The 23,039-nt window shown below is 41.8% G+C and overlaps 2 protein-coding genes across 4 annotated transcripts in view; one reads left to right on the forward strand and one right to left on the reverse strand.

Annotated features, from left to right (window-relative positions):
- The first annotated feature begins 6,068 nt into the window (after positions 1–6,068).
- Positions 6,069–22,770, forward strand: LGALS8 (galectin 8). Of its 3 annotated transcripts, none has more exons than XM_060272862.1 (10): positions 6,069–6,185; positions 8,079–8,205; positions 8,988–9,076; positions 10,920–11,130; positions 12,718–12,837; positions 14,262–14,318; positions 14,398–14,427; positions 15,230–15,318; positions 20,307–20,472; positions 21,369–22,770. In XM_060272862.1, the coding sequence occupies exons 2-10, from the start codon at positions 8,164–8,166 to the stop codon at positions 21,516–21,518; spliced, it is 954 nt and encodes a 317-aa protein (XP_060128845.1). In that variant the 5' UTR covers positions 6,069–6,185; positions 8,079–8,163; the 3' UTR covers positions 21,519–22,770. The 3 variants fall into 3 exon arrangements, with proteins under 3 accessions (XP_060128845.1, XP_060128846.1, XP_060128847.1); XM_060272863.1 differs by having other exon boundaries at positions 14,401–14,427; XM_060272864.1 differs by lacking the exon at positions 14,262–14,318.
- HEATR1 (HEAT repeat containing 1) overlaps positions 22,097–23,039 on the reverse strand; it is a 40,017-nt gene continuing 39,074 nt past the window's right edge. Inside the window, exon 45 of the mRNA XM_035108386.2 lies at positions 22,097–22,976. Within this exon, the coding sequence (XP_034964277.2) occupies positions 22,888–22,976 (89 nt within the window). The 3' untranslated portion in view covers positions 22,097–22,887. The remainder of the gene's footprint in view (positions 22,977–23,039) is intronic.

Here is a 23,039-nt window from a genome sequence, read left to right on the forward strand (position 1 = left end):
TCAACAGCCTTAATTTAGAAGTCAATGGGTGAATACCTTGCCTTGGCCATGTGTCCTACTTAACACAGAGAGAGTTCTCCATTTAAAGGGCTGTCCTGTATTTGAAGGACTATCTGGCCCAAGTCTGGTAAAAAAAATATCATTAAAAGTGAGAGCAGGAGCCCAGAAGTTTCCCATCAACAACTACCGTACCACCTAGACGGCAGGCACACAGCTCGCCTGGTCACAGTCTTCCCCACTAAGGTGAGGTGCATTGTATTTCCATTTAAATTATTACAGTTACTATTTTCTAAAATCAGCATGTGCATTTTTTGTTCTTTTGTTCTTTTTCTTTTACAGATCTGTGTTTTCACTTTTTGGGGGGTGATTCGTTAGAGGCCACCCTAGAAAACCAATGATGAAAGCACCATGTGTGCACAGGCCCCCCATTAACAGCTATGAGAGGAAAGGATTTCGTCAGTCTTGGAAATCTTGCTCTTCCTGTAATTGTCAACAATAAGAGTGTGGGCTAAATGGGGAAACCTGGCAGTGCTTCAAGTTTGGCCTACAGGCCACAGGTTTCCCCTCTTTGGCTTAGAATGAGCTGTGAACTGAGCGATTTTGTGAAATTTATCATTCCAACTCATTGCAACTATTAATCATGGCATCTTATTAATTGTCTGTGCACTTGTTTACCTCCAAGAACGCACACAGAATGTGTTTGTTTTATCAGTACAGTGATATCCAATATATTGTAAAACAAGGCTGATAGTAGAGATTTGATATCGTTTTATAAAAAAAGATTTTTATTACAAATTGACAAACAATTTCTAGATCTCTATTCTAGATTCACTATATTCTGTAAATAATCAAGCAGCAGACACATTCAGGTCTTGAGTAATAACTGTAGCCTGTCCCAAAAGATAAACATCCTAAAAGGTTTCCCAAAGGAACATTTCCAAAAACTATAGAAGGAGTCTTTACGCAGTTTCTTGCATCTTCAACATTTATCAAATGTTCGATGGAATCCATGCTTCAAATTTTAATGTTTTCTGAATATATGTTCTGGATGTTTTAAGATTCAGGGACACTGAATTGAGATTATTCACCGCTAAAAAAGAAAGAAAAGAAACATGTCAAAAGTCATTATAAGATGCCACTGAGGACCATGGTAGGAAGAAAGTCTTGCTTGCGTCACACCACTGACTCTACTTCCATTTGCCTACCTATGTGTATGTATGGAACATACAGCTGCTCTGAGAGGATAAAATTATAGCTATCAAATGCCAACCTATTTATGTTCCTCTTCCCCCTACTCTCCTTTTTGTCTTGGGCTTAATTTGTGCTAAGATTACATACAAAAGCTCGGCTGTGAGGCCTATTTTTATCTCCGACAAGCAATTCAAGCTCTAATTAGGTTCTTGGCACAAACCCGCAAGCCCATCCCACAAGAGCATTGCTTAGTTATATGTGAAGTACAATGCAACATGGGTTTCTCTCATCCTTTCTTACATTTTTTTAAGGCACCCTGTGTTAAAAGTTTAAGCTGTTATATGTACTGCCGTTTCATTCACTTATGCCATGTTGGACCAATGTAATTGGGACTGAAGGGTAGGTTGATAACTTTAAATTTAACTGAGCCAGCTTCACACAAAGCTAAAAATTCAAGCAATAATGTGAGGGAACATCTGCTTTGCGAGCACAAAGGTCTGAAGCACAGACTCTGCAATCCTATACCCACATTATGCGGGGGCCAGAGATATGGTAGTGCTATGCTGGGGAAACAGTCACTGCACTGTGCTCAGCCCAGCTGGAGAGAAGAAAATGACCCAGCTAAAACAAAACAAAAATGGTGTGAAAACATCAGGCACACACACTGTGTCCCTGGAAACACGTCAGGGACTGGGCAAATGATGGCACCCACATTTCAGATAAACCAAGAATGCCAACCCACACAGGTGGGCTCCAGCAGGAAGTGCACAGTGCCCTTCTCACTGAAATTCCCCTTGTGATCTCTAAATGTACAAGATACAAGGCCAGCACAGCCTGTTATTTGAAATATGGTCTCCCCGTTGGGTTAATATACTGCTGTTAGTGTGTTGTGATTGAGTCCTGAATTACACCATATTCTATGGTCTGTCATGCATGTAGGCAGGTTGGCTGTTTGCACAGGGGTGACTATTTTAATCTCCTTCCTCTCCCACTGAAGTCCCAGTTTAGTGTGAAGAACAAGCTAACCCAATAAAACTTCCATTGTTTAGTAGACAGCAACAAAAATACAACATTTTTAAGTGGCTTCTATTTCACCCTCATGTGCTCCTCAAAATTATAATTTCCTTTTTGGTTTTAATTTTTTTGTGATTTTATTGCTTAGTTTTATATTTTTACATTGTTGTTAACCACAGTGATATATTTTTTTATGATACAGCAGTATTTAAATATTATAAGCAAACAAACAAACAGTACTGTACAGTATCTATGAAATCAGAATGGCTGGAGGGAAATTAAAGAGGTGAAGAGTCTACACTGGCAAAAGGAGCTTACCTAGTGTTCTGATTTAGTGGTAAATGAGTTACTTTAATATATATACTAGTTACAGGTAGGTAGCCGTGTTGGTCTGAGTCGAAACAAAATAAAAAAAAATTCCTTCAGTAGCACCTTAAAGACCAACTAAGTTTTTATTTTGGTATGAGCTTTCGTGTGCATGCACACACTTCTTCAGATACACTGAAACAGAAGTAACCAGACCCTTATGTATATTCAAACCCTACGCCAAAGGACAAATGGACATAAATCTGACATCAGGAATCACAAGACAGAGAAACCAGCAGGAGAACACCTCAATCTCCCAGGACATTCCACACAAGATCTCAAAGCAGCTGTTTCACTACAGAAAAATATATATTTAATATATATATTTAATATATATGTTTAATATGTATGTTTAATGTATATTTAATATATATGTTTTTATGCTTTAAAATGTAAAACAAAATAACTATGCCTGTTTTAGGTATTGGCTTATGTGTTCTAAGAAAATTTGATTCTGTCTCAAGGGATGTGTTCTCTAATAGAGTTGCCATGCTAAGAATGTTTACTTGTTGGTAAAACCCACTGAACTCAATTAGAGTCACTTCAAAGTAAACAAGCATGGGCTTGGGCTAGAAGCCTCGAAATGAAGAAGACTCGCCCCATCTACTGATGAACTGTAGTATTACAATAATTTAATCTTTGGTGTTTGAAAATATAGGGCACTTCTAGATTATCACTATTTGGGGATGGTATTCAGTTACATAGCAGGAATATCCCAAAGTTGATTTGGGATAGGAAAATGTGGGGTAACAATTGTTCGGTGCATAACCTCCCTGTGAATAAATTAGAATAATTAGAATGAATTCTTAATAAATAACCGATAACAACTAACATTTCCACAAACAAATTCGGATGGTTGCTCAATAAACAAGCCATCTGCAAGATTCAGAGTTACTGAATGCATTGCATTTCAGTGGGTAAGATGAACAATTGCTTCTTTTCAACAAACCAAAATGAGATGTAGAACCCCCAAGCTCCAGGACAGAACATAATTTTTTTCCAAAGCTTCAGTATGGGACCTTTTCAGGCTTTCTGAGCAGAAAAACCAACCCAGCAACCAGTAAAAAAAAGAGGGGGCAATTGTTTTCCACAATAAGTTTCCAATTGCTTAGTCCTTTATATAGCAACAAGTTAGAGAGTTTTCATTTGATTATCCAACAGGAAGGAAAAGATTAAAAGGAGGGACTCTCCAGGAAGAAGTGACATACACACCCTAAAGTATTTCTTTTCCCTCTGCCTTTTCTTAGACTTGTAGTATGGATAAGTTTGTTTTTGGGGTGGAATCTAAAACTGAGATACCTAATCTAGAATCAAAACCAAACTCAGGAGCTCTCTCTAATTAAGTTCAGTTCATGAACACAGGGAACGACCACAGGTGAAAGAGGATGGTAGCTTATAGGCAACAGCAAACTTGTGACAGTTCAACAAATTAAATTTAATTCATATTAAATGCTCAACACTATTTTTTCTGTTAACTTGACCTTTACATACACCATTATGTAAATTATCACTTTCTTTGCATGAAGGAGGAGTGAGGGTTGTGTGTGTGCCACTGCCTTCCCCTTCCTAAGGCCCGACCCTCACATTTTCTCCACCACTGTGGGGGATGGGGGGGTGAGATTGGCCGGCACTATGTGTTGTCCCCACAATGCCCCACATAACAAAGATACAGTGCTGAACAACTTCATTTCAGTGCCAAATGCCTTAAGATGTGGGACCATAGCAATCCTTGTGCTGATTCCAATTAAGATCAAATGGGATCCAATCCTTGGAGTCAGCATGTGTGCTTGGAGTCGATCCAAATGAGAGATTACCAAGGAAATTCTCTGCAACCTTGTATCTCATTTTTGGGCATACTTCCTCTTTAGTTCTAAATTGCAAAACCTTCCTCAAATGCAGCCAGTCCAGAAGCAGAGAGTCCGCTAGAAGGTTGCACTCTCACACAATTTTAGATTAAAGTCAAGGCCTTGTGTGTTTTCTGATTGCAGGGTTCCTGAGTGACATTTAGGCTGTGTACTCCTATTTACTCTGCATCTAATGCACTTCCACTGCTGGTTTGGAAAGTGGTGTACACATGATGTACACATCTCTGACTTTTGACTTCTGGGTTTCTGGGGTTTTTCCTGTTATTCTGTCTCTCACAGCTACAATAAACCTACCATTAAAATTATGGACTGGTCATTTCTTCATCAGAGGGTAAAGGGGCAAATTTAGCAGGGGATCAAATACTTCCCCCGCTCACTGTATGTGTCTGTGGTAGGATGAGGGGAGGGGCAGCTTATAGGCTATTCTAGCCCCTCCCATGTGCTACCTGAGGCAGTCACTGTATATAATAGTAAAAACCAGCCCTGCCACCCTGAAGGACTGAGTGGAAAGCTCCCACATAAGAAACTGCAGGTTCCAGTTATAAGCTCTGAATACCAAACCTGTCCAACGTTTCAGGCAACTCTCACACCAAAGATCACTGCCTGAGGATGTAACCTCTCCCCTGCCTCCACCCATTGCATATTGAATGTTCTTCAGTAGCCAGACTGGCTTTATTGCCTTAAAAACAAAGTCAGTATATTTATATATAATATGATGTATTTTATTGATTAACTACATTGGTAGTTAAAATTTAATCTCTGGGTAGGTCCCCAAAAATAAAATTAAAAAATGCAGCATTCCTCTTCTCCCAGGCCTTTGGCTAATTAAAAAATAGTATTACCTTTTAAACTGTACAGGGGGAGTGTCATTGTTTTTGTTTGCTATTATGGTGTGTATTTTGGTGAATCACCCTGTGATCTTTTGATGAAGCGTTGTGGGGGGGGGTGTTGCATGCTAAGGTAAGGGCCAGTGTCCCTTTTGCCCTAGTGGACCAGTCTGTACTGTTTAAGAGGACCCAATAACTGTACTGTAACTCAAACACATTCAGCAATCTTTACTAATTGGGTAGGCAGTTGCGGGGATGCGCGGGGGGGGGGGGAGTACGAAGTGCACCTGTTTGCATTGCCTGCCAAAAAGCAAAACGCAATTTTTTTTTCCAAAAAGCAAAACAGTGGTTTGCCAGAAAGAGGAAAGAACAGCACTGGATGTTGGGAATGCTCATCTTTGTAGAAATGGAGAGAGGTCGCCGTACTGCATAATCCCATTAAAACGGAACAGGAGCTTGAATGGGATGAAAATATAGTCATATAAGAAGTTATCAAAGAACTGGAGTTTAGTACATGCAGTTCAGGGCGTGTTCCACCCCACCCCCCTTCTCCCGTCGCACCGTCATTAACACGACATAGACATGCATGAAAATAAAGTAAATAATACATAAATATTAGCCTGAGGCAGCCAGCTGAAGGAAATCAGCCGTGCTGGAAGTCTTGGGGATTTAGTTAAAGACCCTCTCTAATAATTTCGACCACTCCGGGTCAAAACAGAAGCCCACTGCCCCCCCCCCCAATTTTAATGAAACGATGTTCCTTTATGGGGAGGAGGAGCTAAGTAGCTGACGTCATTATGCTGGTGTATGTGATCCAGGAAATAGAAGAAACCCGAGGAACCATTTTAAACAGTGCGATGAGTTTCAATGGCGTGAACAACATCAAGAACCGAGCGCTTCCGATGGATACGGGTTTATAAAGGTAAGAGGAAGATGCACATAATCCCAAGGAAAGTGAGGGAAATGATAGTATTCTCTCCAAACCTTAGAGCTGCGCGTAGTGTTGTGGAAACGAGATACTATATTTTTTGGTGGGAGAGTTTTGTGTGTTTCTATAAACATGAGTGTGTGCCTTAAAAGAGTACCTAAAATCCAGCAAAAGTTAAAATCCGTGTCTCTAGGAAGTGCTGCAATTTATTTACTTTACTTCTAAGGAGTTCATTTACACATTACTTTTGCAGTTACTCTCCAATATATTTCTCAAGCTGAAACCCTGTTGTATTATCTGTATTATTTTGTAAATATCAAAAAAGTAAATATACATTTGTTGATAAAAAGCTCCATTAAAATATGCTTTCTTCCGAGGACATTCAGGATAAAGTTGATCGGGTGCAATTCAGAAGCCACTCATATGCTGTGGTAGCATTTCTGCCATTGGATGGGTTGACTTTACACTATTTTAGTATCCTCATTACAGCTATTGATTTCAGTGAAGCCTAATTCTGAATAAATGTTTTTCAGTGTAACTGTGCTGATTTGATCTGTGCAAGCTAGAGGAGAACTTTTGCTGGGAACAAGATATTAGACTGCTCATCCATGACTTGAGCCACATTATGTTTTCCCATCCTGGTAATCCTCTTTCAGAAAAGATGAAGAAGCACAATAAATATATATTTGTGTTGGGGATCCCTCTGCATTTCAAAGTGTTTGCTTAAAACTGATGGCGTGAATAAGATAAATAAGGATTTGCAAATGTGCATCATACAGGCATACTTGTCAGGAAGCTATTACAGTATTGGATGCAGCTTGTTGTACTATATACTATGTAGCCAAAGACACCCACAACTGGAGGCTGCAATTAGCAAAGGATGATTAGCCCAGCTCACTTGCCCCGCTAAATGTTGGAAGGGCTGTGCCCTGAACTCCCTTTCTCAATATTTGTGAGTTAGACTTTGACCTTTCATCTGCTTTCCTTGAGAATGATGTGCATGCCTTGTGATCTGTTACTTCCTACCATCACTTGCTAAAACGGCTTCTGCAGTTTCCACTGGAATGATATATACTGCTTCGCTGTTTCATAGTCAAACATTCTTTATGTAATGTGTGAAATGATCATTAGGGAGAGTACAGACGTCAGTGACGGTCCCTATATAGACAACAGAAAGACTCACAGTATGAAAAGTACTATATTGTACTCAAGGAACATATATAAAAGGGTAATATGGTGCACATAGGACATTGTGCAATATACGTACACAATGGAATGCTGGTCATTTATTTCGGCAGTTGACCATGGTAGCCATTCAGAATCTTGTTGATTTAAATTGGCATGGGATTTCTCCTGAACACATCTGTATCCTTGTGCTGGATCAATAAGATACCCCTGGTTACTGGGTATTTCTGACCCCTGAACGATGGCCTACTACCCTATAACCTGTGCACATACTGAGATTGACTGCTGAGGCCTTATCCTGGTACCTGCCCTGTGGAACGCCCTGTTCCTGCCCTGTGTTCCTGCCCTGGTACCTGCCCTGTGGAACGCCCTCCCAACAGATGTCAAAAAGAAAAACAACTACCAGACTTTTAGAAGACATCTGAAGGCAGCCCTGTTCAGGGAGGCTTTTAATGTTTAATAGATTATTGTGTTGTATTTTTCTGTTGGAAGCCGCCCAGAGTGGCTGGGGAGACCCGGCCAGATGGGCGGGGTATAAATAATAAATTATTATTATTATTATACCTCCCATGTTCAAGAGAGTACAGGGCCTTTTCTGTTATGGTGCTCCAATTATGGAATGCTATCCCCCAAAATATATTTTTTTTGCACCCATTTTTCTCTTAACTTGTGTTCCGTTATACCAAAGCTCTATGGTTTTAGTTTCAGGAGCTGTTTATTGCCATTCAAGACCCACACAGTGGGTCCTGCAGAGCCTGAAGACTTCCTTAGATCAGAGGACGGAAAAATGACGTCCCTGGACAATTTTCAGAAGACAGTCCAGAACCCGGTAACTATCTCCTGTTCATCTTCTTTCCTTTTGACGCCTGTAGATTTTGTTATTTCACCTTAAAGAAAGCTTGTTTTACAGTAAAAGTGAAGCGACAATTTAGAGAACTAGGCCAAAGACAAAGTGGATGAAGAGAAAGAAGGGCTGACAGAAGTATAGTTTCCCAGGTGATTGTGGGCTGAGAACAGAAGCTAATGGCCGGGGTGTGGGGGAAGTCTGATAGCAGTGAGTTTAATGAGAAGGAAGCCCCATGGGTTCAAAGTTACTTCCTAGTATTTAGGCTTGCAGCCTGAGAGAAGCAGCTAGAGGAGTGTGGACAATTAGTTCTCGGAGCTCTGTGTGTACGTCTATCTTTTTGGAGAAGAAAGGCACATAGGTGTGGATTAGGAATCTAGTCCAAATTAATTTGATGGCACCTCTTTGTCCTGGGACTGCTCTAGGTCCCAAGCCCATGTTGTATATAGATAATGCACCCACTAGTTTCTAGAAGCGATTGATTGTTTTATACTGGTCAGTTCAAACAAATAAGTATGCCAGCCGCCTTAGACTGTGTCCCAGCAAAGAGTTTCTCTGAATTGGCGAAACTAGTAGATATTGTTAATTAGGACCCCCCCCCCCCCGGTTCCCTCCCCAAATAAAAATAGTTCAAAACTTGATTTTGTTGAGTCCTAGTTAGTGAAATACAGAAAAGGTTAATAATGTAAATAAACTATGTATAAATTTCATTTTTCTTCTTCTCAAGCCTGAAGCATAATAATTCCATTTCCCTCTCCTTTTTATAGAGTATTCCATATACTGGGACTATACTTGGGGGTCTTTTGCCTGGAGAGCTTGTGGTCATACGTGGGTCCGTCCCAGAAGGTGCAGAAAGGTAAGAGTTCAAATAAGATATTTATAAATAGTCCTCTGGTAGGTGATGCTTGAAGGCAAGCACACAAAGAAATGACAGCAGAACACGTTCCCTCACATATTGAAATGGTTGCATCGAATGTGTATGAAATTAAAGCTTTTGAAAAGTGTTACAAATTGCTGGAAGCACTTGCTGCTTCCGCATCATAGGTTTTCTGGTGGAAGTGATTTCTCCATGTTTAGCCTGGAGAAGAGAAGGTTAAGGGGTGATACGATAGCCATGTTCAAATATATGAAAGGATGTCATATAGAGGAGGGAGAAAGGTTGTTTTCTGCTGCTCCAGAGAAGTGGACACGGAGCAATGGATTCAAGCTACAAGAAAGAGGATTCCACCTAAACATTAGCAAGAACTTCCTGACAGTAAGAGCTGTTCGACAGTGGAATTTGCTGCCAAGGAGTGTGGTGGAGTCTCCTTCTTTGGAGGTCTTTAAGCGGAGGCTTGACAGCCATCTGTCAGGAATAATAATAATAATGATGATAATTTATTATTTATACCCCGCCCATCTGGCTGGGTTTCCCCAGCCACTCTGGGCGGCTTCCAACAGAAGAATAAAATAATCGATTAAAGATTAAAAGCCTCCCTAAACAGAGCTGCCTTCAGATGTCTTCTAAAAATCTGGTAGCTGATTTTCTCTTTGACATCTGATGGGAGGGCGTTCCACAGGGCGGGCACCACCACCAAGAAGGCCCTCTGCCTGGTTCTCTGCAACTTGGCTTCTCGCAACGAGGGAACCGCCAGAAGGCCCTTGGCACTGGACCTCAGCACTGGATGGGGGTGGAGACGCTCCTTTAGGTATACTGGACCGAGGCCATTTAGGGCTTTAAAGGTCAGCACCAACACTTTGAATTGTGCTCGGAAACGTACTGGGAGCCAATGTAGATCTTTCAAGACCGGTGTTATGTGGTCCCGGCGGCCGCTCCCAGTCACCAGTCTAGCTGCCGCATGCTGGATTAGTTGTAGTTTCCGGGTCACCTTCAAAGGTAGCCCCACGTAGAGCGCATTGCAGTAGTCCAAGCGGCAGATAACTAGAGCATGCACCACTCTGGCGAGACAGTCGGAATGCTTTGATGGTGTTTCCTGCTTGGCAGGGGTTTGGACTGGATGGCCCTTGTGGTCTCTTCCAACTCTATGATTCCCCAGAAATAATTTCAAATAATGCACGGCTTGGGAAAGTAATTGGCTTCTCCTCCTAAGATCTAAACATTAAATGAAGGTCATGCTAAAGTGAACATGCAAGAAGTCTGGCTTATGCAATGACTGAAATGTAAGCATATACTGTATAAAATAATGTTTTTAAATGTTTACTAGATTGGGGGGGGGGGTATTTCTGGTAATTGCTAGTGACCTGTGCCAAAGCCATGAACATATCCACTTAAAAAGTAATAATAATGGCTTTCATTACACCTGTGACATGGACATATATAGACTACAAAGAGCGTTTCTGTGTTTCATACACCATCTTTAGTATCAGAAGTTGAAAACTGGAACTGATGCTTGTGTTCTCATCTTGCTGAGAGTAGTTTGCTATCTTCAGCTGTGAGTCCAGTGACCAAGCTATGGCTAAGCCCTCTGCCAATGTGGCTGTGTTGCCATGAGCGTGCGTGAGCCAAACTAAGAGTTGGGTGCTCCTATTGATCCAGCTCAATTTTCTGGATTCGTGTAGCATACATGGAATATACTGTAGAGCAAGCATCTTATTCTCACAGGTAGCAATTACACAGTTGACCACTCCTGCCTTAGATAGTTGTTGCATGATGCTTATGGGAGATTTGAATTGACTGATGTGTTTCAATTTACTGCTAGGTTCCAGATAGACTTCCAGTGTGGCAATAGCACAAAACCTCGGGCTGATGTAGCCTTTCATTTCAACCCCCGCTTCAAAAAATCCGGTTGCGTTGTTTGCAATACCCTACAGAACGAAAGATGGGGCTGGGAAGAGATAACTCATGCAATGCCTTTTGGAAAAGGAAAGCCATTTGAGATCGTTTTTATGGTTCTGCATGATAAATTCCAGGTGAGTTATTAGAAGTTGATTACTTATTTACTTAGCCAGTCTGTCATGGCAAAAAGCACAGAGGGTGCAATCCAGCCAAAATCGGGCATTGACGTCACACTGGCTTCAACAGGATTTAAGAGCTTAACTCTCTCACTGAAATTAGTAGAACTTAAGAAGTGCTTAATTTTGCCTGAATTGCTCCATTTCAAACAACTTGAGTGTTTGTGGATCACTGCTCTTTATTAGCCACCACGGGGTTTATTTTTTGTTTTTTGTTTGGCTTCTAGATGAAGTTGTGTTGATGTGAATAAAACAAACTGTCTTGGGGAATTGTAGTTGTAAAACATGAAGGAAAAAGAGGATGGTTTCATTATTTCTTGACAATGGGTAAGGCATGCAGACTCTGCATGGTACAAAACACGTCAGGGTGGCACTCTTTATCTCTTGGTCTAAGAAGCATGCAGCAAGGAAGAAGAGGTTTTCCATTTACATGTAGAAAGCTACTGGTTTAATAGTGCTTTACTAGTAGTGTGTAGATTCCAGTAAACCAGAGAGACAAAAGTGGGAGGCAGCAATGTCTTAATGAACCAACACTTGCTGGTAAGATTGTATTCAAGCATCAAAAAACTACATTTGGAGCTGAATGCAGTGAACGACAAATATTTCTGCTCAGAATGTGTCTCCTATTCTCACAATTTGTCATTAGCTGTCTTCTTACCAGCACACCTGCCACTTTTTTATTTTAAAGGCAGTGTTGAAGAAAAGCTCCACCCATTTTTCATAAACACATAATTCCTTCTCTTAAAAACTGCATGATCAGGGTTTTTTTTTTAAAGCATTAACAAATGCGGCAATGGCACCCATACATCTGCCTGATAAATTGGATGCAGTATGCTGCCAAAAGGGAGGGAGAAAATATGTGAAGATGTGAGTTTCGTGAAGTAACCAGGGTTTTAGCTTTTGCTGGCAGCTGTAATTCGTAAACTGTTTGGGTGAATGGGTGCAGTGGTGATATTCTCAAGTTGGGGTGGGGATTACAAAGAAAGAGAAAAGTGCCAATAGCAAAGGAAGCAGCCAAAAAGAGCAATGGGTGATTTTTGTTAGCTGAAAATAATAGCAAACCTTTGCAGAGTAAGATAGATGTCATTCCATGACAAAACCAGGACACGAAGCTCAAAACCTGGGATACAGCACTGATTTATTGCGCTTCCACCTTGTGCAATTAGTATATGGAAAGATACTAGTTGTGTGCGGACACAATTTTAGAAGACAGATTGTCCTTTCAGCTTTTGGGTTTGTGTTGTCCTTGGGACTCACTGCTGACAGCTCAATAACTTACATGCAAGGATTCCAGAGCATGCAGACCAAGCATTTTGAGACAGTTGAATCAGAGAATCTTGTGAAAAGTTGCATCTAGGCGCCTTATTTGTTTTCAGAAACGTAAAAATGAGAAACTGCCAACATCTTTGTTGGAAGCCAGTTGCATGCTAAAAGAACTTAAACTAAGATGCATTTGCATGAATAAATATAAAGTTTGGATGATGGCATATTTTCCCCACAACTGTGTGAAATAGTTGTGTGTTTTTGTTTCTACTTTTTTCCTAGGTATCTGTAAATGGAAAGCACTTGTTGATCTATAAGCATAGGCTTAACCTTGAAAAAATAGATACAATTGGAATATATGGAAACGTGCAAGTCAGTATGATAGGATTTGTGTCAAATACGGTAAGTTATTAAATAACGCAGCAACTTATTTAAGGACTGCATGCATAGATAGATAGATAGATAGATAGATAGATAGATAGATAGATAGATAGATAGATAGATATTAAGCTTATCTTACCCTTCCTCCAAGGTGACATACATATATCATTTATTTCCCACCCCCATTTTTTCCTCCTCACAACTCTGTTAAGTAGGTTGAGTTGAAAGCTAGTGATTGGCCTAATGTCATTTGATGAGCTTTCATGGCCAAGTGTGGATCTGAACATGGGTCTCCTCAAATGCACTCCAATACTCTAACCACTGCATCAAAGTGGCTCCACATTGCCTGTCTATATTATAGACATTTTTCTGCTTCTTACAATTTCATGCTGTGGTGGAACACGTAAAGAGCAACTATGGATAGGTCAGAATAGATCTGACGGTGTGCTTCACTCCCAGGCAGAAACATCTAGGAAGGGGAGAAAATATTGCCTGCGGCATCGGTGTGTGATTTTTGACAGAGGAATTGTCCAGTGACTTGGGCAGTGAGAAATATTGTACCCTGAGCACAGTATTTATATAACTACTAGCATGAACAGTTTGGGGCCTAATGCGTCTGCATGATGTCCTCATAGTGCCTATGCAGAGTCCAGAAATAATGAAGAGCCTGTTTTGCTTTTGGGGAAGCGATTCCACATTTTTCTCCACACAAATTGGTGTATCGCTGAAGTGGCAGATATCCTTGCAATGCATTAATCCGTCTACCTCATTTGACTTTGTGCCTCTGTGGTGACCTTCTATAGAAGAAGTTGTGAGATCTGCCCCCGCTGGATCATCACTGCCTTGCTAATGTGTTTGAGGGCCATCTTAATAAAGCAGGGGTGGGAAATCTGTGACTCTCTAGATCAGGCGTAGGCAAACTCTGCCCTCCAGATGTTTTGGGACTACAACTTCCACCATCCCTAGCTAACAGGACCAGTGGTCAGGGATGATGGGAGTTGTAGTCCCAAAACATCTGGAGGGCTGAGTTTGCCTATGCCTGCTCTGGATGTTGCTGAACTCCAACTCCCATCAGCCCCAGCCAGCATGGCCGGTGGTCAGGGATGTAGGAGGTTTCATCCAACAACTTCTAGAGCAGGCATGTCAAACCTGCGGCCCTCCAGATGTTTTGGCCTACAACTCCCATGATCCCTAGCTAGCAGGACCAGTGGTTGGGGAAGATGGGAATTGTAGTCCAAAACATCTGGAGGGCCGCAGGTTTGACATGCCTGTTCTAGAGGGTCACAGGTTCCCACCCTGTTTTAAAGCAATGAAAAACCACCCCTCCTTCAACAGCTTGCTGATGAAACATTCACAGTTGGAAAGATATTCAGAGATGACAGTTCATTATGTGAGTTTTCTGTAACCTGTGAGTGTTGATCTCTCAACCTATCTTTTCTCTGCAGTCTTTGCAAGGCTCTCAGCCATCCTTGCTAGGGGCAACAAAGACAAACGCAGGAAATGTAGGTATTCTTCTTATCTGGCCAGGTTCACAGCTTTGTTCTTCTTAGGTTATAACCAAGTCTCTCTTTCTCTTTCCAGCAGGAAGAAGTCCCTGATGCGTCACAGTTTGTAAGTATCAGCTGGCATGTAAACCACATTTAAAACACAATGCAAGATTTATTAGGGAGTGGGCACAGATGAGCTTTCTCACATGGCCCCTTGATGCAGAATTGTGTAGCATCATTCTTGCTTAAGTAGCCATTCATTTTGAAATAATTTTTGTAAGGTAGTCTTGTCTCTCCATCCCTTCACTATTTGCTAGGGTATTAATGAGAGGGCGCACACTTGATAAATTTATCCTTATTCTTCAAACCATGTTATGCAACTGTATTTTTCCATGGCTACCCCAGTTGATTTCCTGCAGTAAACATGCAAGATGTGGATGGCAGATGTGTGTCTTTCTCACCATAGGACATGTGATGGGAAGCAGTGTTTGGCTGCAGTTTCCCACTCTGCATTCCTCTTCCCATGTTCACTGTGGGAGCTACAGTTGCACCTGATGGAATTGTGATTGCCACTTAAAGTTTGAATAAACTTTGTAGGAGAGTAACTCCTTAAAAACACCAATGAACGTAAGGTTTTGTGTAAACCACTTGGAGGGTTTTTGTAAACTAAGCGGTATATAACACTCTTTAAAGAAAATCAATAAGGTAATAAGAGGAAAAGCTGAGGAATTAGTAAAAGGAGAAATGTATTGTCAAAATAAAGAGGGGCAGCCCAATTCTGAACCTGTTTTATGTTTGCTTGTCATCCAAAAATGGAATGAACAGTGAGGCAGGTGTAAAAACTAACTGATCACAGGATTCAGTGATCAGAGAACTTGAGTCCATTAATTTTGTAATAATAATTCTAAGCATGGTTAAATTTTCAGGTAGTTCCTTACATTGCACGACTTCACTCTCCTCTTGAGCCTGGGCGAACAATTGTCGTAAAAGGAGAAGTTAATGAAAAAGCAAATAGGTTAGTAAATCAGAGTGGCATTTGTCGTTTTTCTTAGGCGGTTTTAACATGCTGCTGTTTTGGGTCTCTTTCTCTGTATATGCTTAAAATTCTACAAGGCAGGCTTAGGCAGTATGTGGACCGAGAACTCCCAGAAGTGCAAGCTGGATTCCGAAACGGCAGAGGAACCAGAGACCAAATAGCAAACATGCGCTGGATTATGGAGAAAGCTAGAGAGTTCCAGAAAAATGTCTACTTCTGCTTCATTGACTATACAAAAGCCTTTGACTGTGTCGACCACAGCAAACTATGGCAAGTTCTTAAAGAAATGGGAGTGCCTGATCACCTCATCTGTCTCCTGAGAAATCTCTATGTGGAACAAGAAGCTACAGTTAGAACTGGATATGGAACAACTGATTGGTTCAAAATTGGGAAAGGAGTACGACAAGGTTGTATATTGTCTCCCTGCTTATTTAACTTATATGCAGAATTCATCATGCGAAAGGCTGGACTAGATGAATCCCAAGCCGGAATTAAGATTGCCGGAAGAAATATCAACAACCTCAGGTATGCAGATGACACAACCTTGATGGCAGAAAGTGAGGAGGAATTAAAGAACCTTTTAATGAAGGTGAAAGAGGAGAGCGCAAAATGTGGTCTGAAGCTCAACATTAAAAAACCAAGATCATGGCCACTGGTCCCATCACCTCCTGGCAAATAGAAGGGGAAGAAATGGAGGCAGTGAGAGATTTTACTTTCTTGGGCTCCTTGATCACTGCAGATGGTGACAGCAGTCACGAAATTAAAAGACGCCTGCTTCTTGGGAGAAAAGCAATGACAAACCTAGACAGCATCTTAAAAAGCAGAGACATCACCTTGCCTACAAAGGTCCGTATAGTTAAAGCTATGGTTTTCCCAGTACAGTGGAACCTCGGTTTATGAACACCTCAGTTTATGAATTTTCGGTTTATGAACACCGCGGACCCATCTGGAACGGATTAATTCACTTTCCATTACGTTCGCTTCAGTTTATGAACGTTTCAGCTTATGAACAGACTTCCGAAACCAATTGTGTTCATAAACCGAGGTACCACTGTAGTGATGTATGGAAGTGAGAGGTGGACCATAAAGAAGGCTGATCGCCGAAGAATCGATGCTTTTGAATTATGGTGCTGGAGGAGACTCTTGAGAGTCCCATGGACTGCAAGAAGATAAAAGATAAGATAAGATAAGATATCTTTATTGTCATTGTCCCCTTGCGGGAACAACGAAATTACTCGGTGGCTACATCCACTCAGATAAAGCATTCCGCATAATCCAAAATTACAAAAGCTAATTAAAAACAGTAAATATACTACAAAATAACAAGTAAAATAAGATGACTTCAAAGTCCGGGCTTTCCATTTGAGGCCAAAATTGCTCTAGAGAAGAAACTGTTCCTGAGACGGCTCGTTCTTGCCTGCATTGTTCTATATCTCCGTCCCGATGGCAGGAGCTGAAAGAAATGGTGACCAGGGTGCGTTGGATCTCTTGATATATCTAGTGCTTTTCTATGGCACCTGGTGGTGTAAATTTGTTCTAACGTGGTGAGTGAGCAGCCAATAATGCTCTCTGCTGTTTTAATAATTCTACACAGCCCTGCTCTGTCCTAGGAAGTACAGCTTCCGTACCACACACACAAACCGTACGTGAGCACGCTCTGTATGGCACAGTGATAGAAGGCAAGCAGCAGCTTTTGTGGAAGATGGTTTTTCCTTAAAATTCTCAAAAAATACAGTCTCTGCTGCGCCTTCTTCACAAGCCCCCTTGTATTAACACTCCAGGACAGATCCTCCTGTAACTCAATGCCTAGAAATCTAAACGTTGTTACCCTCTCCACACAAATTCCGTCAATCAAGAGTGGCTGGACCTCGTTCTTCTGTCTCCTAAAGTCCATCACAAGCTCCTTTGTTTTCTTTGTGTTTATGAGCAAGTTGTTGACTCTGCACCACTCTGTCAGCCGCTCCACCTCATCTCTATACTCAGTTTCACCCTCCTTATCAGAGATGAGCCCGATCACGGTTGTGTCATCTGCAAATTTGACAACCCTATTTCTAGGGTGGGCAGCGACACAATCATATGTATAAAGAGTATAAAGGAGCGGACTAAGCACGCATCCTTGTGGTGTTCCTGTGTTAGTCCTAAGCATGTTAGACATATAAGGGCCCAACCGGACCCTCTGGGAGCGATCTGAGAGAAAGTCCAGTATCCACCCACAGAGTGATGATAGCGGGAGCCCCAGATTTCCCAATTTAGTTATCAGACGTCGCAGTAGAATGGTATTGAATGCCGAGCTGAAATCTACAAAAAGCAGTCTGGCGTAGCTCCCCCGCTGCTCCAAATGTGCAAGAACAGCTTGGAGGGCAATCGCCACGGCATCCTCTGTTGATCTTTTCGTTTTGTAGGCAAATTGGAATGTGTCCAATCCCTCTGGTAGGCAGGCAATGACATAATTTCGTACCAGCTTTTCAAAGCACTTCATAATTATGGGTGTAAGTGCTACTGGACGAAAGTCATTCGGATTCTCCGGATTGGATTTTTTTGGTACTGGAACAATAATAGAAGACTTCAGGCAAGATGGGACAGTAGCCTGGGCTAGGGATTGATTTAAAATCCCAGTGAAGACTCCCGCTAGTTGGTCTGCACAGTCTCTTAAGACTCTTCCAGCTACTCCATCTGGCCCTGTCGCCTTCCTTGAGTTGATTCCCTTCAGCACCTTCCTCATCTCTCCTTCCTCCACTTTGAATACCACATTCCTTTGCACCGATGGTGGCGACGGTGGTGATGGTGGCCTAGCCTCCGCAGGTGTTGCTGCAGATGTTGCTTCAAAGCGGGCAAAAAAGACATTCAACTCCTCTGCGAGGGATGCCCCTCCCTCGTCCACCAAGGAATCTTTGGATTTTTGCCCCGTCAGTTCCTGTACACCTTGCCACACCTGCCTGGTGTTATTACTCTGTAGGTGATCCCCCAGCCGCTGTCTGTACGCCTCTTTGGCCACCCGGATACCTCTCTTTAAATCTGCTCTGGCTGAGCTGTACAGCATCCTGTTTCCACTTCTAAAAGCAGTATTTCTTGCCTTTAGCAGCCCCTGTACCTCCCTTGTCATCCAGGGCTTCCTATTTGGATAGATCTTTATCCGGCGCCTCTGTGTTACATTGTCAGTGCAGAACCTGATGTAATCCAGCACTTCCTCAGTAAAAGTCTCTATGTCCTGTTGGTTAAACACCGCCCAGTCTGTGTCATGAAAACAGTCCTGTAGCTGTTGAGATGCTTCAGCCGGCCATATTGTAATACTCCTCTTTGTTGTTGGAATCCGTTTCCTCAGTGGAATGTATACAGGAGTCAGGAGCAGGGACACGTGATCAGATTGACCCAGGTGTGCCAGCGGTTCAGCTTTATAGGCTTGCTTGACATTTGTGTACAGTCTGTCCAGAGTCCTTTCGCCCCTGGTTGCACACTTTATATGTTGATAAAATTTAGGTAGGACCACTTTCAAATCTGCTTGGTTGAAATCCCCGCATACAATAGATGCAGCCTCAGGATACTTGCATTGTTGTCTATTAACAGCATCGTGCAGGAGACCCAATGCCTCATTGATGTTCGCATCAGGTGCAATATATATTATAGTTATCAGTACTACTGTAAATTCTCGGGGGATGTAAATAGGTCTGCATTTAAGCGTCATAAATTCCACAGTTGGGGAACAATGACTAGCTATCACGGTGTGGTTTGTGCACCAGCAGTTGTTTACATATGCACACAAACCTCCCCCCCTTCTTTTACCAGAGTCCTCTGTTCTATCATGACGGAACACTGTATAGCCTGCTAGTTCTATGGCTGAGTCAGGTATAAGTGGTGTCAGCCAAGTTTCTGTAATCAGCAGAAGACAGCATTCACTCACAGTTCTCTCAGTTGCCACCCACAGCTTCCACTCCTCCAGCTTGTTCACCAAGGATCTCACATTCGCATAGAAAATGCTGGGAAGTGGTAAGTTATAGTGCTGTGTCTTCAGCCTTAATTGCTTTAGTCGCCTTCCTCCCCTGCAACCTCTCTTTTGTTTACGGTTTCTCCTGTGCCTCTTTCCTCCCCGGTTCTTTGAAGTCAAAAAATCTTCCTTGCAGACGCGGAGACACTCACAATTTATGCAGTGCTCGCTCCGTAGCCGAATAGATAACATATCCTGTCGACTATAAACAAGTCTATTTTGGCAGGACAAGAAAGCCAAATTCTGAGTTAGGGAGCAACCAGCCGCTGCGTCTCCACGCGCCGCCATTTTAAGTCTTGGATAAAACCTATCCATTCTGAAGGAAATCAGCCCTGAGTGCTCACTGGAAGGACATATCCTGAAGCTGAGGCTCCAATACTTTGGCCACCTCATGAGAAGAGAAGACTCCCTGGAAAAGACCCTGATGCTGGGAAAGATGGAGGGCACTAGGAGAAGGGGACAACAGAGGATGAGATGGTTGGACAGTGTTCTCGAAGCTACGAACATGAGTTTGACCAAACTGCGGGAGGCAGTGGAAGACAGGAGTGCCTGGCGTGCTCTGGTCCATGGGGTCATGAAGAGTCGGACACGACTAAACGACTAAACAACAACAAATCTGAACCTTTGTTGTCACTGATTGTTGTAAACCATGAGTGGTACTTTCTGACTTCTTTCAGTAATTCCCACCACTGTCCAGTATGATAACGATGCTGAAGTAAAATAAAAAAATTCCTTCAGTAGCACCTTAAAGACCAACTAAGTTTATATTTTGGTATGAGCTTTTGTGTGCATGCACACTTCTTCAGAATTGAAAAAAAAATTGAAAAGAATTGAAAAAAAAGAATTGAAAAAAAAATATATAAACTTAGTTGGTCTTTAAGGTGCTACTGAAGGAATTTTTTTATTTTGCTTCGACTCAGACCAACACGGCTACCTACCTGTAACTAGATGCTGAAGTAGTTTAACATTACTATTTTGTTCACAGCTTTGCCATTAACCTTAAAGCCAGTGACTCAGATGACATTGCGTTGCATCTGAATCCCCGAATAAGAGATAAAGCTCTTGTGAGAAATTCCTACCTGGACAGCAGCTGGGGAGAAGAAGAAAAGCAGATTTCTCATTTTCCTTTCGCTCCAGGAATGTACTTTGAGGTAACTAATTAAGCAAATATAGGCCAGTAGTGATCTGCTGTGATACGTGCAATGCAGACGTATGCAGGGAATGGAAAATTGGTGTTGGACTGGGTAGAGAAGAATATGGTGTAACATTAGTTCTCCCAGAGAGACTAAACTGTGGCCCTCCATGGATTTAAACTCCCATCATCAGTGACCATCCTGTTAGTGGCGGCTGATGGGAGCTGGAATCCCAACAGTGCTAGACAGTTATGAGTACTTTCTGCCATATTTATTTCTCTGGAGCATGTACCATGGACATGCAGAATTTGGTAGCTGATTATCATAGATGGCAGGGACATGTTTGAAGTCGCGGGATGATTCAAGTAGAAATGCACTATGCCCAGTGGCTCAGGCAAGAATGGCGATGTTCTGGAAGCTATACCTCCTTTCAGATCATGGAGTATTTTTGTAAGGTCTGACCTATGATGGGATTACTAGGCTTCTCACTACAGATTTCTGCCAGCCTCGGTCTATGCATCAACTTAATATAGCAAAAACAGCTGTTTATGTCACAGCAGTTGAAGCAGTGTGGCAGATAGGACCTTTATCCGATATTCCCTTCCTCTTGCCTGCAAGGCTGCTAGGTAGCTCACAGGTGCAGCAGAAGGAAGGGCTTTGTAGCTTCAGCACACAGCATCCTATAAAGCTAGTCTTGAAAGTTTCTACAGTATTTCTAAACATGTTCCGAAACTATTTGAATATTACGGTTGCGAACTATCCTACCTTGTAAATGAGTCCCTAAATTACATGGCCATCCTTAAGTTTTTGGGTAGGTTGTAGCCTTCCCCTTGCAGATGCTCCTGTCTTACACTCCCCACAACTTTGAATGTTTTTTAATTTAACTAAGGATGTCAAATGTCTTTAACTTTCAGTTGATAATACTCTGCAAGGCCCATCAGTACAACATTGCAATCAATGGTGTGCATGCCATAGAGTACAAACACCGGTTCAAACAGCTTGGAAAGATCAGCATCCTGGAAATCCGTGGGGACCTTCAACTGCTGGATGTGAGGAGCTGGTAACCGCGATGCAGTACTTGTGTGTTACTTTCAAAGTGATTTTAGAAAGGTCTCCTTGAATCCCTTCCTCTAAGCTTGAGGGCGTTGAGCAGCATTAAACTTGATCCATCTACTGCAGCAAATATATATATATATACTGGATGCAGATTGCTTACAAAAACCTTTCTGTATTTGTCCATAGAAATCAACTGACATAATATCTAAAAACTAACCATAGCTTGCAGAATAAACATACTGTTGATTCACAATGTAATATTAAGTTATAAATAGCTACCAGCTGTTGTTACTAAAATGGTGTCTGCTAAATTCAACTAATGAATTTGAAGACTATATTGTTAAGCTAACTCTGCTGCTGGTAATGGAAGGTATGGCAGATTCAAAAGAACTCTTATGTTCTTACCTTTCTCATGCTTTTAGAACATTTCTCGAAATTATAACCAGTATATACTCTCAACTGGTTGCACTGTATTGGAAAATACATATTCTCATGAAGGGCACCATTATTAGTCTCAATTTTTAGAGGTGTCTTTCTTCACAAAAACATGACCAAAATGGAGAAACTCCTATTTTGTTGTACCAGATAAGTGTTTGGGGTTTAGGGCTAGGGATTAGAGACAAAGGGTCCATTTTCTCTCTCTCAGCTGAAGGGCGCAGAATTAAAATTTTACTTCTGGGAAGCTATGTAGAGAAAATTAGATACCATGACTTCCAAAATCTTTATCTTTTAAAGAAATGAACTATAATGACTTGCTGCAGTGGCAAGGAAACTGTGGCCCTCCCAGCTGTTGTTGGACTTCATCTCAAGGCAGCATGGCCGATAGGAATGAGGAGGTATAGTCAAACCTCTTCCCTGGTCTACCTGAAACCTTTTATTTAACAATGCCACCAGCAGAGATTAGGTCACTGAGAGACAAGCCCAAGTAGTGAGCGAAGTTTCCTCTTCAGCGCCACCAATTTGGCAGTATTTAAACAGCTAGTGTTAGTTTCCTCATGGGGGTTGAGGCAAGAGCTAGTTTTATTGCAGAATTTAGATCAAGGATCAGCCGTCAAAGCTGCCTCTCAGCAGTATGGTGTGTCTGGATGCAATCTAGAAGTTTTTTTGGCTTTAGGCACAAAGTTGGGTGATGTGAAGTTTTTACCTCACACTTTCCTAATGTGAAGAACACATCCAGTTTACGCAAGCCAGAGAAAGGATAAATGCCAAGTGCCCAACCATTTATAAACGAATGTTTTTTAATATCACAATCCAGAGTGGGGGGGGGGGGGAAATGTATACAATTAAAATTCTTTGTTTAACATTGAAAAAATGTTCATCGTTTATGTTTCAATATTATTGAGGATGATGATGAAAAGAAAAAGACCATGGATAGTCTTAGAAGTAACTCTGCAGTGGTTCTCCAAGAATAACCTCAAGCTGCTGAATTGTCTTCTGGCACTGGTGTTCCACTTCTTCACATTCATCTGGGGGAGGAGGGGACAGACAAACGACAACGTAGTAACTATGAAGTCACTGGCAAAAAGAAA

The sequence above is a fragment of the Zootoca vivipara genome, chromosome 3 (genome assembly GCF_963506605.1).
Source record: "Zootoca vivipara chromosome 3, rZooViv1.1, whole genome shotgun sequence".
Lineage (NCBI taxonomy): Eukaryota > Metazoa > Chordata > Lepidosauria > Squamata > Lacertidae > Zootoca > Zootoca vivipara.

Excerpts from the sequence above, each read along its gene's own strand:
- LGALS8 (XM_060272862.1), top strand. The coding sequence starts at position 8,164 with ATGACGTCCCTGGACAATTTTCAGAAGACAGTCCAGAACCCG. Across the intron at positions 9,077-10,919 it reads GTCCCAGAAGGTGCAGAAAG|GTTCCAGATAGACTTCCAGT; the intron begins GTAAGAGTTCAA and ends ATTTACTGCTAG. Across the intron at positions 20,473-21,368 it reads CTCCAGGAATGTACTTTGAG|TTGATAATACTCTGCAAGGC; the intron begins GTAACTAATTAA and ends TTTAACTTTCAG.